Genomic DNA, 18,306 nt, shown 5'->3' with positions numbered 1-18,306 from the left:
GGTTGTTACGTGAGAACCGCGGTTTTTGTGTATCACGTGCTGTATTATACTATAATTAACGCTTGGCCTCGTGATACCGAAAGGTGAATTTACACTAGTCGGGGTTCGTGGGGATTTGTTATTATCTGTATACACAAATTGTGCAAATCCCCACCAAACGAGAGTTCCTTTTACTGGAGATTTGTCGGGATATGTATTGCCTATACTCCCCAAGTAGTTTGGGAATTGTAGTTTTCAGGGATACAAATCCCGACCTCCCACCTCAGCCTGTACCTGTGGTAGTGGGGAATTGCATTGATAGGTATGTGTTGAAAGGACTGGGGGCAGAGTACACGTACATTTTTCATTGGCTAATTTACCCTATCAACCAACCTTACATGGTTCTTATCTGATAACAATGCTATGAAGCAGTTTATAGCACTCTCTGTATGTAGAACACTACTATTGTTTTGTTAACTTTTGTCCAAACCCATGGCTGTATTTATAATCAGTGGCTTGTACTGGCTTCTTCTATTAGTTTTCATTTAAAATGCTGTTGAACGTACACTGTAACTAAGGATGTAGATGAAAATAATTAATTAGCCTGGTGCTCTTCTTTCTTTTGATATGACATACGAGGTTTTGTGAGTCATAATTATGTTACAATAAGTGAAAAAAGGAGTAAAGACCAATTGGTAAAACAGTATGCTTACATCTCCAAATATACTGTCGTGGTTATAAATTGGTGGGGATTAAATGTGTGCTAGTATTTCTTCAAGTGTAGGCACTTGCTTGTTTTTTTTCTATGATTCCTAATCGGACTTTATAAACTGGTGGCCACTATGACAGGCTCCACAACATAACTACTTAGGTATCACTAACAAGTTAGCTTGGTTTACTATGAACAGGGAGTTCAAGCTAACTTTCCCTGTATTCCTTCATGTATAAAAAAGAAGGTAATTCCAATGTGATGTAATCAAACAACCACAGCTGCTTTCTTTGTACAAACTCTATGAGCAAGTGAAACTTGATTTATGAGCGATATCCGCAATGATGTTACGATTAAAAATTTGATGACATAATTGATAAAATATGTTAGCTCACTTTAAAGACTTTGGCACATAATATTCGAAATGAATGTTGTCTGTAGTGTTTTACATATGGATCCACAAGATAATAAAGGTAAGTTGTACATGTACTGTAACAGTTCAAAATGTACTCCAACAAGGAAAGCAGACCAAAAATTTAAATTTTTTTGGACACAAATACGCAAAACGTATCTGAAATGTCATTGCGGATATTGTTTATTTCACTGTGTACTGAAGTGATTAGCTAGCACATGCAAAAGTTATGTCATAGATAATATATCCCTGGATTGGAAACTAGTAAGAGCCACTGGTTACAGGCTGGTTTTGTGCCCCCTTCAATAACAAGACAAGTTACTCTTGGCAACACAAGACTCACCAATGGTAAAGGGTTCTTTCTCAAGATGTTTTGGAAGCCAACAATGAGTTTTGAGGCAAATTGTGTCTTTATTGTGTGAATGGTAGAAGTGAAACTGAATGAAAGATTAGATGGTTTGAACACATTCAAGGAAAATACCGAAACCCTGTATGCTACACCCTTCACACTCAGACCATACCATGGAGCATCATGCTTCCAACAAAGCATGCAGTTTGCCATTGTAAGCCTTCCGATCAAGTGACGTGAAGTGGTCAAACTAACCAAAACAATTATCATAACAACACCACAAGTCATTCTTGTAACAAAATAAAGTAACTAATGCAACCGTTCTGCTGTAATAGGATTAAATTTGTTGAAGCGCGAATCCAGCCTAAGGATACTGGTTCTTGTACAAAGCCTATGGGTGCAGTTTCCAATCCAGGGGGGTATATTATCTATGATTATGTATGTAGTACATGTGTCTACTATATGTATTTCAATTCACTGATGAATTTAGCAAAATAGAATTTACAGGTTTTTACCCAGGCAGTCAAACATAATATTAGTGGTTTTACCATAAAATTATAGGCAAATCAACTTAACTAAGTAGGTTATGGCATCATCATTTTTGGGCACAAGACCTACCCAAAAATCAATCTTACCCCATTATGGGAACTGATGGACCCGCAAAAGGTTTTTTTTATCAAGATTTGAAAATGTTTCAAAGCTCTGGAGGCCCTACTTTGGTGATGGTACTGTACATTAAAGATATACTGTATCTACTTACATACGCATGTATAATATCGATGTAATTATAACACTGATCTGTAGATACTTATATTTCACTGCTGTGAATTGTAGCACAAGACAAATACATAGTTATCAATTGAGCAGGCTTGGGGTCAAATACTTAGAAAAGTATTTAAATACAAATACTCTGAAAATATGAAATACAAATACTTATATCCAGGATGTATTTGAAATACAAATACAACTATTTGTAAAAGTATTTACATACTTTTAAATAGTTCTGCACTTTCATCCTTTAAATCTGAACTACACTTAAACAACCGCCCAATAAAACACATGCGCACCTCTGTTTTTAAAATTGCTGTGTGCAAAAAAATCTATTACCACACCTAATTCCTGTAGCTTTGTAAAAAGATAACTATTTAACTTATTGATTACATCTTATAAACACAAGCTTTTCAAATCGTTTGTCATTTAAGTAACATCGACCAGGACGAAAGACTTAACCTGCGATACTAAAAAGTGTTTCTACGGGTGCCGAGGATGCAGGTAGATGGAAATTTTCCTTGATTAACTTTCCAAAATACAAGTGGATTTTCTTCTTGTGGTAAACATGGCGCAAGGAAGTATTCTTCGGCCATTGTGTTCAAATCCTTAGAAGTCTCAGCACTTGTACAATCAGACTGGCTTATTAAATCACTAAAAAAAGTTTTCATTCTCTTAGCCGAAGGTTCAATTTCAAGATAGCCTCACCAGCAGTTGATGTCACATTGCCAGTGTTAATGCTAGTCTCAGTACTCAAGTCGGTGCGACTCGGTGGCCTCAACAAAGAGATAATATATCATTCCTCCCTGTTGGTCACACGAAGTTGTCTCCATATTGGTGCTTCAGACTTTTTAAGCGCCAATATCACAAGATGCAAATTGGCTGCTTGGACATCGTCAAGGCTGTTAATGAATCTGCTGCTCCAAACGTAGCACATCTGGTTGGTATCAAGGATCAGTGCCGATGTATGACTGGAGTGCCTATTTTGAAGATAAAACAGTCAAAACTGCACTGAATGGCATTACACAAATGCACCATTTTAAATTTCCAGCTACTCACCCAGGAAGAGTTTTCGTGAAGAACACAAATGATGGACCTGAAAGAGAGATTACATTGAAGAAAGTAGACTCCTGGCAGCCTTTGTCTTCTGACCTCCCTGATGAGATTGTACCTCCTGGTCTGTCCCTAGAACGACAATGGTATTTGCACAACAAAATACATGAATTTTGTCCTGCACATTGCAGTGGTGTGTCCTAAGCCTCATCAAACTATATAATCACTATATAATATAATAACTCTAATATAATCTCCATGGCATATTATAACATGTTCTTTGGTGATTGTAAAAGTACGCTTCAATTAGAATAATGTTAAACTATTATGTAAAACCTTAGTAAACAATTAACACAGTATATCCAAAATCCTCTAAAATCCACCTTGGGGAAAAATTTTTATGGCCAATTTAGTATTGAGGCATATGTGACTGGATTCGGGAAAGTGGATCTTCCACACATATCCAATTTACCAACTTTGACAACTCATAACTTCAGATTGGAAACTGGTATTAACTTGAAATTTGATCAGTAGTGATCACTTATTAGGTGGTGAAAATTTCAGATTGATCTTCAACTTGAACATTAAGTTGTGGTTTCTCAATCGGATGCATTTGCACTCATTTTTGCAAATCTGGTCATTTGTGACCAACAAAAATGTCTTATCCTTAAATTATTTTTTCATAAGAAACAGTTTCCTTAGCACTTCTGCAACACACTAATAATCCAAGTTTGCAACAAGAGTATAATATTGCTACCACATGGATTTTCAGTGGAAAGCTGGCATTTATGTTGTAAAAAATTATTATATGATCTCTGGGACTGGTCCCATCTCTATCATCATCGGTTGCAGCCTTAATCCTTCTAGTTTACAGCCCCATATTAAGTTCCCTCCAATGAATAACTTCTTGCATCAGCTAAAACCATTGATCCTCAAAACTCCATCCAACTGCAAGGGTTAACACACTTTCACAGCTCGCATGTGTAGTAACCTTCTGATACCACCATTTCCATGTACTTTGTTTTGTATACCTGAGACTCCTCAATGAATCAGACTGACTCCCACTTTTTCAACATGTGCTGTTGTTGCATTATAAAATCCATCATTAACCTTTCAATCGTTTGCACATCATTTGATTGCTGATTAGGCCGACTTTACCTATTCAAATGTTGCGGACGTTGTATCACAGCCACCTCAGGGATGTGAAAAAAGGACCTACATATGTGCGCAATAACGTCATCATTTTTCCAAATCTTCAAATGCTTTACAACCTCTGAACGAAAATAGATACGTACTTGTCATGTTCTGCTTCCAGCATGCACCAGTAGCACAAGAACTTCATTGTTGTCATCAGCTACAACATTCACTCTACTTCCTTCAATTGCAAAATTGAAGTGCGCATTGGACCATCAACACGTCAGAATCTCCATGTGTGCTATCAGTGTGTAGGGCTGTCAGCATCCCCAGGTATGTTATGGTATGTACAAGTGCAGATATTCAGTCAAGTGAATCTATGGAAGCATACAAGTCAGGAAGTTTTCTTGCAAATGAAAAGAGCAAACATCAATTGATTGTCCAATATCTGAGAGATGATGGCCAGGTTGTGCATCACAGTAATTTGGATGCTGACACACTGATTGTTCAATGTGCACTTCAATTTGCAATTGAAGGAAGTAAAGTGTGTTGTAACTGATGACACTGTTGTTCTTGTCCTCCTGCATGGTGCACCAGAACATAGCAAGCATATATTTTTTTCTTTCAGAGGTTGGGAAACATTTGAGCATTGGAAAATTGATGACATTATTGGGCACATAGGTCCTACTGTAATGTCATAATTACATCTTCTCTTTTCACATGCACGCATGGAGTGGCTGTGATACAACATCTGCAACATTTGAACAGGGTAAAGTTGGTCTAATCAAGAAGAAAATGATGCGCAAATGATTGCAAGAGCAACACACTTTCACAACTTGTATGTGCGTCTACAAGTTATTCATTAGAAGGAACTTAATGACTAACTTGATCCATTACCATAATGGAGCTGAAAACTAGAAGGATCGAGGCTGTATGCAACTGATGATGACAGACATGGGACTAGCATCAGAAATCTCACTTAAATTTGTACAATAGCTTTCTACTGCAAATCCATGTGGTAGCAACATTATGCTCTCATTGTAATCATGGATTAAAGTATGCTGCAGCATGTGGCAGTTGCAGGGGAGAGAGTTGCAGAAGTACTGAGGAAACTGTTCACAATAATTTTGACAAGTATATTTGTTCAGAACTTACATGATAGGCACCTTTTTATTTCTATAACCAGTCTTATTCTTATTTCATACAGCTAATATTGATTGCAATGAAGTTCTTATGCGAAAATATTTTAAGGATAATATGCATTTTTGTTAGTCACAAATGACCAGATTTGCAAAAATAGGTCATTTAATAAAGAAACCACAACTTAGTGTACAAGCTGAATATCAACCTGAAATTTTCTGCAACTAATACGTGATGCTGGTGCTCACTACTGATCAAATTTCAAGTCAATACCATTTTCCAATCTGAAGTTATGAGTTGTCAAAGTTGGTAAATCGGATATGTGTGGAAGATCCACTTTCTCACATACGCCTCAATACTAAATTGGCCATAAAAAGTTTTCCCCAAGGTGGATTTTAGAAGATTTTGGATATGTTATTCTATGAAAAATTTGCTTTCTAATGATACTAAAATCAGCTTTATTCGGATTTCTTCTGGGTCCAACCTTAAATCTACCGGACTAATGTTTGAGCTATGAGATGCTGTACAATAAGCATATCTATGAAATAATGAGTGGAATATCGTGACCCAGTCTGAGAAAACCGGTCTTACCGCCCATGTGAGCTGATTCGATTTTTCACCCAGGACACAAAGCTACATGAATAAACTATCTAATTCCACAGTCAAAATCAGCCAGACTTGAGTGGTGTTTTGCTGGCTGCTTTTCCCAAGCCCAGTGGCGATCCGTACTGCGGTGTGGGACCTTAATGGAGCTCTGGTCAGTCTGGGGATGATTGTATGTGCAAGTACAGCTCTGTGGTGTTGAATAAGTACCTCTGCTGTGAATTTCCTTTCATTTTAGCCAATTTTGAGACCTCAATGGCCCAAAACTTGGCGTAATTCATCCCTATGCCTTCCTGTTCAATTTTTGAACACCATCTTATCTGCCTTCCAGGCCCCCCCGCCTCCCACCCACACTAAACACTTAAAACCTATTTTTCCAGACTGGGTCACATATAATTCCACAAGTAGAAGGGAAATTAAGGATCCAAGGAGAAAATGTATAATGAAACAAGGCAATAGTTAGCTATAAAGTAGTGAAACAAGAGAAGTTGTCTATATACGTGCCTGCAGATAATCATACAGTATGACTGTACTGTAGGCGTGTTAAAAATCCTACATTGTATTACTATAGTGTCTGTCCAGCAGTTTATTAGGGAAGTTGGAGTCAATCACTGATTGGGGTAAAGAATTCCATCGTTAATCACTCTAACTGAAAAGAAGGATGATCTTGATAAGCAATTTGTATGTGGCTTGAATAATTGTGACCCAATTTTACAAAACTGTCAATGTATGCACATTTTAAAAATCACTCTTTTGCACTAAAAGTCTCCTATAACGTGGTACTTTACTGTGGCAAAATTTCAGAGCAATATGCTAAGCGATTTGGGAGATATTGCAGTTTCATGTTTCAATACATTATCATACAAAGTTTACAAATGGATAATTAACCTGTTTTCGTAGGTCCAGTAATCCTCGTAACCAATCGAGCTGACACATCGTCCAACAAATCACTTTGATCACCTGTAGCGAAAGTTTACTGACGCCTCTTTGTTATTGATAGCGCAGCATGTTAGTTACAATTTCAACAAGGAAATTTAAAAAAAGAAGTTTAGTCACACATGTAGTTAGTACTGTTAATGCTTGACTTATTCCATGTGTTCTCAAACCACTGCTGCCACCTCATGGCTACCTCGTGTTAGGCATCCAACTGATCTAGAAACAATTTGTACTGTGTTGCGTGTGTAGGTCATGTGTAATGCATTTTTATTAGCTCTATTAATTGTTTACTAAGGCTTTACATAATAGTTTAACATTATTCTAATTGAAGCATACTTTTACAAACATATTATAATATGCCATGGAGATTATATTAGAGTTATTATATAGTGATTATATAGTTTGATGAGGCTTAGGACACACCACATCTCTGCAATGTGCAGGACAAAATTCACATATTTTGTTGTGCAAATACCATTGTCGCACTAGGGACAAACCAGCTAGGAGGTACACTCTCATCAGGTAGGTCAGAAGACATTGGCTGCCAGGAGTCTACTTTCTTCAATTTAATCTCCTATTCAGGTCCATCATTTGTGTTCTTCACGAAAACTCTCCCTGGGTGAGTAGCTGGAAATTTAAAATGGTGCATTTGTGTAATACCATTCAGTGCAGTTTTGACTTTTATCTTCAAAATAGGCACTCCGGTCATACATCGGCACTGATCCTTGGTACCAACCGGATGTGCTACGTTTGGAGCAACAGATTCATTAACAGCCTTGACAATGTCCAAGCAGCCAATTTGCATCTTGTGATATTGGCGCTTAAAAAGTCTGAAGCACCAATATGGAGAAAACTTCGTATGACCAACAGGGAGGAATGATATTACTCTTTGTTGAGGCCACCGACTTGAGTACTGAGACTAGCATTTAACACTCATCAACTGCTGGTGAGGTTGCTTCTGAAATAGAAGATCTTAAATTCGAACCTTCAGCTAAGAGAATGAAAACTTTTTTTAGTGATTTAATAAGCCAGTCTGATTGTACAAGTGCTGAGACTTCTAGGGATTTGAACACAATGGTCGAAGAATACTTACTTGTGTCATGTTTACCACAAGAAGAAGATCCACTTGTATTTTGGAAAGTTAATCAAGGAAAATTTCCATCTTTAGCTAGGCCTGTAGATATCTTTCTATACCTGCATCCTCGGCACCCGTAGAAACACTTCTTAGTATCGCAGGTTAAGTCTTTCGTCCTGGTCGATGTTACTTAAACGACAAACGATTTGAAAAACTTGTGTTTATAAGATGTAATCAATAAGTTAAGTAGTTATCTTGTTACAAAGCTACAGGTATTAGGTGTGGTCAGTAGATTTTTTTGCACACAGCAATTTTAAAAGCAGAGGTGCGCATGTGTTTTATTGGGCGGTTGTTTAATGTGTAGTTCAGATTTAAAGGATGAAAGTGCAGAAGTATTTAAAAGTATGTAAATACTTTTACAAATAGTTGTATTTGTATTTCAAATACATCCTGGATATAAGTATTTGTATTTCATATTTTCAGAGTATTTGTATTTAAATACTTTTCTAAGTATTTGACCCCAAGCCTGCTCAATTGATAACTATGTATTTGTCTTGTGCTACAATTCACAGCAGTGAAATATAAGTATCTACAGATCAGTGTTATAATTACATCGGTATTATACATGTGTATGTAAGTAGATACAGTACATCTTTAATGTACAGTACCATCACCAAAGTAGGGCCTCCAGAGCTTCGAAACATTTTCAAATCTTGCTAAAAAAAAAACCTTTTGCGGGTCCATCAGTTCCCATAATGGGGTAAGATAGATTTTTGGGTTGATCTGCCTATAATCTTATGGTAAAACCACTAATATTATGTTTGACTGCCTGAGTAAAAACCTGTAAATTCTATTTTGCTATATTCATCAGTAAATTGAAATACATATAGTAGACACATATACTACATACATAATCATAGATAATATACCCCCCTTGATTGGAAACTGCGCCGTGCACCCATAGGCTTTTTACAAGAACCAGTATCCTTAGGCTGGATTTGCGCCTCAACAAATTTAATCCTATTACAGCAGAACGGTGGCATTAGTTACTTTATTTTGTTACGAGAACGACTTGTGGTGTTGTTATGATAATTGTTTTGGTTAGTTTGACCACTTCACGTCACTTGGTCGGAAGGCTTACAATGGCAGATGACATGCTTTGTTGGAAGCACGTTCTTGGCTAAACTAAGTGCTGTAGATAGAAAATGGAAGTACCACAAGGTTAACTATGCTATAAAGAATAGCCTCAGCTATGCCTTCTCATAACTTCTTTGGCAGGTTTTTGGGATGGTATTTTTGGCAAAACTGAAAGCACATTCTCTCTGTGATTCTAACAGTATCACTCTGCAATTTATACTACGAAGTCATCCAGTAATGCTCCATGGTATGGTCTGAGTGTGAAGCGTACAGGGTTTCAGTATTTTCCTTGAATGTGTTCAAACCATCTAATCTCCCATTCAGTTTCACTTCTACCATTCACACGTGTGTACAACTTACCTTGTGGATCCATGTGTAAAACACTAGACAACATTCATTTTGAATATTATGTGCCAAAGTCTTTAAAGCCCCTGCACCAACACTGCCTTTTTTATCAATTATGACATCAAATTTTTAATCGAAAAGTAAAGAAACATCATTGCGGATATTGCTCATTAATTTGCTCATAGAGTTTGTACAATGAAAGCAGCTATGGTTGTTTGATTACATCACATTGCAATTACCTTCTTTTTTACACATGAAGGAATACAGGGAAAGTTAGCTTGAACTCCCTGTTCATAGTAAATCAAGCTAACTCTTTGTAGTTGTTAGTGATACCTAAATAGTAGTTTCTTTATTTGGTATATAATGACAGACATGCAACACCAAACCAAAGCCTAAACAATTAGGATATGACCATCCATCTTATAGTTTATGCAGTACAATTCCAAGAGGGTCCATTCCACCAAGTGGATTGTAACAGTTCAGATAGAGACTTCCCTCTGGTTGCCAGATCAGCTGGATTTTCTTGTGTAGGGATGTATTTGAATGACGTTCCTCCAAGTGATTTAATTTCCTTTAATCTGTTTGTCACAAATGTTGAAAGAGATTTTGTACTGTGTAACCACTGCAGCACACATTGGGAGTCTGTCCACAGAACTTTGGCTGAAATAGGTAAGTGTAGTTCCTTTTCAATGAATCGCATTGCTCTTGTTCCAATAAATACACCCAACAATTCTAATCTGGGGATTGTTATTCCCTGTGGTGCTAAACGTGTTTTCGAGAAAACAAGATCAGCTGAGCAGTTACATGTATCAGGTGAAAATTGGTGTAGGTAAACTGCAGTAGCATAGGCCTTGCTTGAAGCATCACTAAAGCAGATCAAACTGTATACTATTGGCTGATGTCCAGCTGCATTCATACCAAGATATCGAGGAATGTGAAAGGTTGGAATTGTTTTGAGATCACAACAGATATTTTCCCACCTTGCTAGTAGCTCAGTTGGGAGTTTGGTGTCCCATTCAAATTTATTTTCCCACAACTCTTTGATGAAAATTTTGGCCTGTAAGATGGTTGGTGAAAAGAATCCCAGTGGGTCATAAATTGAAGCTGTTGCTTGAAGTATTCCTCGTTTAGTAAAAACTCCTTCTAGCTTTTCAGAAGATGGTCCTGGTACTGATAGTGTGTCATTCTTCAGTCTCCAACAAATACCAAGTACCTTGATATCAGAGCTGTTTGCTCTGTTGTGGCTTGGAATTAATGCCATTAATTCTTCAGAATTTGATGCCCACTCTCTTAGGTTCATTGAAGCTGTGGTAAATATTTGTTTTGCTTCTGTATATAATTGATGACCTTCTGAAACACTTTGAGTTCCTGTTATCAAATTATCCACATAGATATCACGCTGCAACTGTTCAGCTGTTGTGCTTCCAATTTGTTTCAGATGGTAATTGATTGTTGCTGATAAAAGAAAAGGGCTTGATATGATTCCAAATGGAATTCTACAAAATCGGTATACTTGAAGATTTTCATCATTGATCAAGTTGGATCCTGTATTGTTTAGCCAAAGAAAGCGGGTCACATCTCTATCCTTTGCTTGTAAACCAACATTAAGAAATGCCTTTTCAATATCATTAATTACTCCAATTGGAGGCAATCGAAATCTTAGCAGCAAGCCAATTAAATCAGGTAGTATGATGGGTCCTCTGTATAAGTTTTCATTCAAGCTTTTGTGATCCTGTTTGGTTTTGGCAGATGCATCATATACGACTCTCACTTTTGTTGTACTTTTCAACGGTGTGATGACAGGATGATGAGGAATATAATGCTTTGTTGGCCCTTCTTCAGATTCGGTCACAACCTTCTCAATATTCCTCTCTAATTGCTCTTGTATTATAGCGTCATACTGCTGCAATAGCTGTGGGTGCTTATGTAGCTTCTGGAGAATTGATTTCAGTCTTCCCAGTGCCAGGTAGTAGTTGCTTGGTAAATTTGGATTCTCTTCTTTCCATGGCCATGTTACCATATATCTTCCTTCCTCAAACTTCACGGTCTTGTTAAAGTGATCTAAAGCTAAGTCATCATCACATGTTAATGGTGATTCAGTAATTCCCAGGGATTCTAGGTTCCAAAATAACTCAAGGTTAGGCTTTGCTGTAATTGAAAACTCAACTGAGGTAAGCATGTTATGTGTGGTAGTGTCTACATTTGTAGGTGCTACTCCCATAGTACTAACAAGTAAGTTTTGTTCAATCACCACTTCTGTTTTAGATTCCACTTTCCCTCCAAAGACCAGCCAAGTTTAGATTGAATCAAATATAGACCATTTCCAAGATCTATTTTCCTGGGCTGTAATAAATCAAAATAATAATCATTCCCAACTAACATGTCGACTTGAAAAACTTCTGCACTAGTAACAATTGTGTCAGCAAGCTTGTCCTCTAATGCTGAATCTCTGAGAAATTTGGCATCTGCTTGTGACAATGGAGTGCGGGTTATTCTCCCTGTGATACTAGGGACTACTGTAACATCCAATGACATAACACTTCCATCTTTCAGATGAAGCTGTAATTTGCTTGATTTACATTGAAGCTTTGTGGACTGATTTGCACCAAACGTGGCAATTGAAAGGCTTTCAGATGGTCCTAAATTCAACTTGATTTCCTTTGCCAGCTTTTCTGTAACATAGGTTCTCTGACTACCAGAGTCTAAAATCAAATGAACTGGCATAGAAGAGCTACCCTGGACATTCTTTACTGTTGTTGCTGTTTGCATTAGGACGTTAGTCTTAGTCACTTCATTAAGCTTGGCTTCAACTGTATCCTCAATACTGGACAATCCGGATGAGTCGCTATTGGGAAACAAAGTAGGACAGAGACTTCTGTGATGATCATTCTTTCTTCCAGTGAGCACAGATTTTTTTTTTAGCACAATTTTTTGACAAGTGTCCTTTCTTCAAACATATGTAACACGATCCCTTTAACTTTTCTCTTCTTTCATGCAATGTTTTACAGTTGGAACATTCATCTGACCAATGAGGCTGGCTGCAAAAAACATTTTGCTTGAATTTGTTTAGGTCTACGCTGTTTGGTACTCCCTGCTAGTAGTCCACTGGCTGTTGGTTTAGAACTAAAGTGATTTCTTCTGGTATTGTCAATCTGACTTAAGCTGGAGTGATGTTTGGATTCAGTAGGTGTCTGCAAAAATTCTAAACTAGCCATCTCCATAGCTGTAATGTGTTTTCCAAGTAACTGACGTAATTTGGATACTGTCCACTCTTCATCCTCCGCTTTCAACATGTAAAGCTGATAAAGCACTCTTTGTGGAAGTTTTTCACTTATTAATGCTATGAAATGGCGGTGATTTACATCCTCTCCAACGGCCTCTAGACTTCTCAAATTTCTTTCAATAGCATCATAACATTGACGCAAACTGCTAGCTTGATTTGTAGCTACAGGTAAGTGTGACAAATTGTGGTAGTAAGAATCAATAATAACTTGTTTGTTTCCAAACCGTTTCTTTAACACATCAACAACAATTTGGTAATTCTCATTCGACAATTGATACCCTGCTATTGCTTCTAGGGCATCACCAGAAAGCTTTGATTTCAGGTAAGTAAATTTATCTATACTAGCATACCTTTTCTCTTTGTGGACAGAAGCTTCGAACATGTCCCAAAATTCTTTCCATTTCAAAACATCTCCTGAGTAAGTTGGTATATCAATTTGTGTTGGTTTAACTGCTCCTGTCAGTGGAGGCTGCAGACGAAGTTCTTCTGTACGTGTTTGACTGGATTGTAATAAGGACATCTGCTCCTGTACCTGAGTCAAACGCTGCTCGAGATTCTGAGTATGACTAGTGTCCAGTTCTCTCCTCTTTCTTTCAACTTCCTCCTTAAGCACTTTAAGTTGAGATACCTTGTCAATAACACTGTCCATAAACTCACTGTCCTGTTCTAAGATAGATTGAAACTCAGCAGAGGCTTCTGAGTTGCTTTCTTCTTCATAAGCATCCATCAATTTGTCATTAGCCACTTCTAATCGTGTCAACTTTGTTTCAAGACTTAAAATAGACTTTCCAATTGATAAACTGTATTTCGTGATTTGTTGTTCATTGATACTGTTCAATTCTTGCTGTAGCAATTCATTTGCTTCCTGCTCTTCTTTAGCCAAAGCATTTTTAGCTCTAGTTCGATTACTCTTCAACGTACTCAATGCTGGCATCACAATTGGTTCCTTCAGAATCCTGTAACAACTTATACAGAACAGCAGATCTGACTTAACAGATAACTCGCCTTATGGGGTACCGTTATAGAGTTCCACGGTACCACAGATTCTGAGTTTAGGGAAGAAGGTTCATAGTAGACAAGTCTTTCTATAGGAAGTCCCAAGATCCTTAGTTCTCTCCCTGGTTTCGGCACCAAATGTTGTAATCGACAGAGTTCAAGTTGGAACAGGTTCAGTTATTTTACCAGCATTAAACAAGTTTACAACAATTCCCTTTATATTGGCCTAGAATACATAGTAGTGAAAACCAGTCTGACTAGTTTAGAATATTCTAGCTTAGTCTAGTCTCTGCAGAAACAAAACCCTATATGTTAACTCCTACAAAGTGTTAAACGAACTAAAGGTAATTATATAAAATTATTTAATGTCTCTTGCTTTATCTACAACACCCCTTCCCATTATTAGCATAAAATATTACAACACACAAACATTTTTATACCCTACCCAGTTACAATCGATTATGGGTTGGGGATTATGGACCACACAGGTAGCAAAGCATAGCTACTATAAGTTACATTGCATCATTGTGATAATTGAAAGGTTGGACAGTGCTAACTTGAGGGTGACCATGGCATTAGTGTTTGGTCCTGGGACCTACTTTGCATGAAAGGTGTCAGTATGCAACTAACATTAAAGGGACAATGCGCTGTTTACGAAGCTGTCCAAATTTTATATAAACACGTGATTTATTTGGGCACCAAGAAAATCACGTTTTTATTGATGACGTGTTATAGTTACGCACGTGACAAACTAAAGCGATGCCACCTGGACAACCTCATGTTGCTAGGGCTAGTTACGCTCGCATCAAGCTCAGAGCAGAAACGCATCTGTCATGGGTAAAAATGAAGCGACTCTGTCACGCAAAATCTGACGATGATTTCACTCGTGACCTACTCGCTCATTTCATGGAGACCATCGCCAGTAAGAAGAGTACCCAGGACAGTACGGATACAAGCTGCAATGGTATCAGCAATAACTCTGTAACACAGACTGCTGAAATGCCGAAGACTATAAGGTAGGTTTTGTACTACTCACTCATTTTGTTGGCCCGTAATGTATGCAGTATTTCTAGTGAGCATAATCTCAGCAGCCCACCTTGCTCTCCACTGCAACCTGGATATTTTCACACATCTACGCCTGTAAGGCTGCCAGGTAAGTACATGCATGTGTACATGCACGTGCTAAAAAAAGTAAAACAAAATAGTTGTTATGCACATCACTAGCTATTCGTGTATCTTTAAGGAGTAGTGACTACCAATAGGCCCGTAGAACCACTACAAATGGGATCAAACTTTTTGATCAACATTCATTGATTGCTTAATTTTGTCAGAAAATGGGTAATGATTTAGCACGTATTTTTGAAAATTTTTTTGTTCTTTTTTCAAGCTAGCTTAATCACCGCTTACTGGTATGTATTGATCACTTAGTTCAGACCAAATTTATCTTGATCACTAGTTTTGAGTTTGGTCCTGATTGCAGGTGGGTCTTCAGAACTATTAGTAGTGAATACCCTTTGTTTGTTCTAGCAAATACCTCTAGTGTAAGGTGAAAACTATTTCTGTTTCTCATTACAGAGTGTATGACTACCACAGAGGCAGTTGACAAGTATGTGACGACTGTTACATCAAATCTTGTATCATTGGTACCACAGTTCTATGGCAAGATCCGAAGAACAAACATGGAGTGCTATTTATTCTCCTAATGGTTTAACACAGAGGTAGTTTATATTTACAGTTATAGCAAGTTGTAAATTAGCACCATTGCTTAATATGCAGTCAGGAAGAAACATTGAGCATTGACAATACGGAACATGTAGGGTCACGGAATATAGATTGTCAGGCAAAGGCGATGAATTGCAGGTAAATTGAATTTACGAGACACTTTCTTACTTGTTGGACTCTTGTCTATACTTTTGACACTACAAGTAGCACGTTTACAAGCAGTACCACTTGTCAATCATTTGCAGATTACTACCAAGAAGAGAGGTTAGCAAACCAATAAGTGTGATAACAAGTAATAGACGCAGTGTCTTTAGAATATGCGAAATAACAGATATGATGCACGATGATTCATATCAGTATGGTTGAGACATTGAAGGTTATTAATCTATCTGACTACTTTCTAGAAGTGAACATTCTGATACCGATGGAGCTGCAAGTGAAAATGAATTGGATGACGGGTAAGGAAATGAACTAAAATGTCCAATCAGTTATTCAAGTACATAGGTCCAGTAGTAACCAGTTACAAGATGTGAATGATGAACCACCACCTGAAAACAACTCTGATACCACAGATTCTACTTGGACCCAATTTATTTGTTCACTTGACAAACTCTTGGAGTTGCTTGGATCCAAGTGTCATACCAATGGTTGTGAGAGAACTTGCACCTTTAGTCATGAGTTTATTGGGTGCTGCCTGACTGTCTCAGGACTCTGTGCTGGTGGTCATGAGTTCAATTGGGCATCCTCACACATTGAGAGTCAGAATACAGTAGGGAATAGGACTAGTAGACCAGGTGGTAGAATATTCACAGTTAACATGGAGGTCACAACTAGTCTGGTCATATCAGGAAATAATTGTAGAAAAATTGAGATGTTCTTGACTTTCTTAAAAATGCCAATGATCAGTGACACTACATTCTACTCTTATCAACGATCATTCATTTTGAAAGGAATTAACCAATTCTTCCAAGCTGAGCAAGTAGAAATTTGTGTCACAGAACAACATGAATTATATTTTTATTGTCTAGGTAATGATACTTGAACAATACAGAGGCAAAACTGTTTCGGTATCAGGTGATGGCAGATGTGACTCACCAGGCTCCAGTGCCAAATACTGCACCTATTCATTACTGGATATAGATACTAACACCATCTTGCACATGGAGACTGTGGATAAAAGAGAAGTTTCACTGCAGTCCCCCAAAAGAGAAGCCGTCAGTTGTGCCATCAAGCATTTGGAAGAAAATGGTTTCAATGTTGGAGAACTGGTAACTGATGCTTCATCAGCAGTACGGAAAATGCTTGGTATGCAATTAGTCGTGTTTACACCTGATCAATAGTTGCATACTTCAACACACTAGCTACTGTTTATCCTGCTACCCATCACTCCATGGACATCTGGCACAAAGCTAAGAAGTTGAGAAAAGCATGAACGAAGTCAGTATAATAATTATATAATTTACCTTATTCTGTTTTGTACAGGCTGGAAAGATCAAGAATAAGGACAAAATTGCACAGTGAAGTAGGAACATCGTCAACCACTTTTGGTATTGCTACCATACATGTGATGGAGACTTGCAGGTGTTGAAGGTGAATGTATACATACTTTAATACTTTAAACAATAAATTTTTGGTAGGACAAATGGTTTGGGATTTTACACCATGTCACAGATGAACATGAATGGCCCACTGGAACACAACAGTGTGATCACGAGGAGTTGACTGGACCACCAATTGACCCTGATGGCACTGAGCTACAATATTTTAGAGTAAATGAAGCAGCATTTTCTTCTTTAAGCAAGATATTGACTGATGAGCGAAGGTTGAAATCGTTAAATACTACATAAAATTTAGGTAATAATTTTTACTGATGTGTTCGAATCAAAATAATACATTTCATCTCTGTAGGCATACAGGAGTGTTGGAAAGCTTTCATAGCCAACTTCTTTGCTACTGTCCCAAGTGGATAGCTTTTCAGTAATTTTACTACCTTATAGCGGATTGTTTTCAAGGAGGAAATACTTTTGCAATATACACAGGTTGACCGTTCTCCATGATAATTCCCCCCTCAAAATTTCCCACTGCGAAATTACGTCAAAATTTTAGATGGTACATGTAATGAACTGCAAAAAACATTTCCCCTTGAAAATACCCAGTCTATAGATTACTATTAACATGTTATTTTATCCATACAGAAATGAGTCATATGTAGTGCGCATCCAACTTGCTATTCTTGATCACAATCACCACAATCAAAGGGAGATGCGAAAAAATCAAAACGGAGAAGTAATGTACCACAGAAAGTACAGGAAACAAACCAAGAAATGGGATGTCACACCATTACTGTCACCAAAGAAATATGATTATATTCCGAACTTATTTCTAACTATAAAAAGAAAAAGAGAGATTTCTGTAAACAACTTGAAGTATAAGCAGGCAATAGCAACTAGTCACCCTTCAAATATCCAACGAACAATAGCTCATCATCCTCCAGTAAGTACAAATGAACTAGTTGCCAATAAAAAGTCACGTTTTTCATAATCATTGGTTGTATAAAATTAAAGTTGTACATAATCAATTATACGCTAAATCATTGTTTTCTAAAATCTCTAATCATTTGGTCAATATTCTTTAAATCCTAAATAGTTTCCATAAGGAGCAGAGT

General features: G+C 37.4%; 3 protein-coding genes across 3 annotated transcripts; all 3 read right to left on the bottom strand.

The window, feature by feature from the left end:
* Positions 1-10,067: 10,067 nt before the first annotated feature.
* On the bottom strand, positions 10,068-11,861 carry LOC136245179 (uncharacterized). The gene has a single exon (XM_066036681.1). It carries the CDS (start codon positions 11,859-11,861, stop codon positions 10,068-10,070), a length of 1,794 nt encoding a protein of 597 aa, XP_065892753.1.
* A 26-nt stretch (positions 11,862-11,887) lies between these two features.
* On the bottom strand, positions 11,888-12,409 carry LOC136245178 (uncharacterized). Its single transcript, XM_066036680.1, has one exon. It carries the CDS (start codon positions 12,407-12,409, stop codon positions 11,888-11,890), a length of 522 nt encoding a protein of 173 aa, XP_065892752.1.
* Positions 12,410-12,657: 248 nt separating this feature from the next.
* On the bottom strand, positions 12,658-13,857 carry LOC136245177 (uncharacterized). The gene has a single exon (XM_066036679.1). It carries the CDS (start codon positions 13,855-13,857, stop codon positions 12,658-12,660), a length of 1,200 nt encoding a protein of 399 aa, XP_065892751.1.
* Between the last annotated feature and the right edge of the window lie 4,449 nt (positions 13,858-18,306).

This window comes from Dysidea avara, chromosome 15 (assembly GCF_963678975.1).
Source record: "Dysidea avara chromosome 15, odDysAvar1.4, whole genome shotgun sequence".
NCBI lineage: Eukaryota > Metazoa > Porifera > Demospongiae > Dictyoceratida > Dysideidae > Dysidea > Dysidea avara.
Note: the sequence above shows the minus strand (reverse complement) of the source record. Positions and strands in the feature narration are given on the sequence as shown.

Excerpts from the sequence above, each read along its gene's own strand:
- LOC136245178 (XM_066036680.1), bottom strand. The coding sequence starts at position 12,409 with ATGCAAACAGCAACAACAGTAAAGAATGTCCAGGGTAGCTCTTCTATG.
- LOC136245179 (XM_066036681.1), bottom strand. The coding sequence starts at position 11,861 with ATGGGAGTAGCACCTACAAATGTAGACACTACCACACATAACATGCTT.
- LOC136245177 (XM_066036679.1), bottom strand. The coding sequence starts at position 13,857 with ATGCCAGCATTGAGTACGTTGAAGAGTAATCGAACTAGAGCTAAAAAT.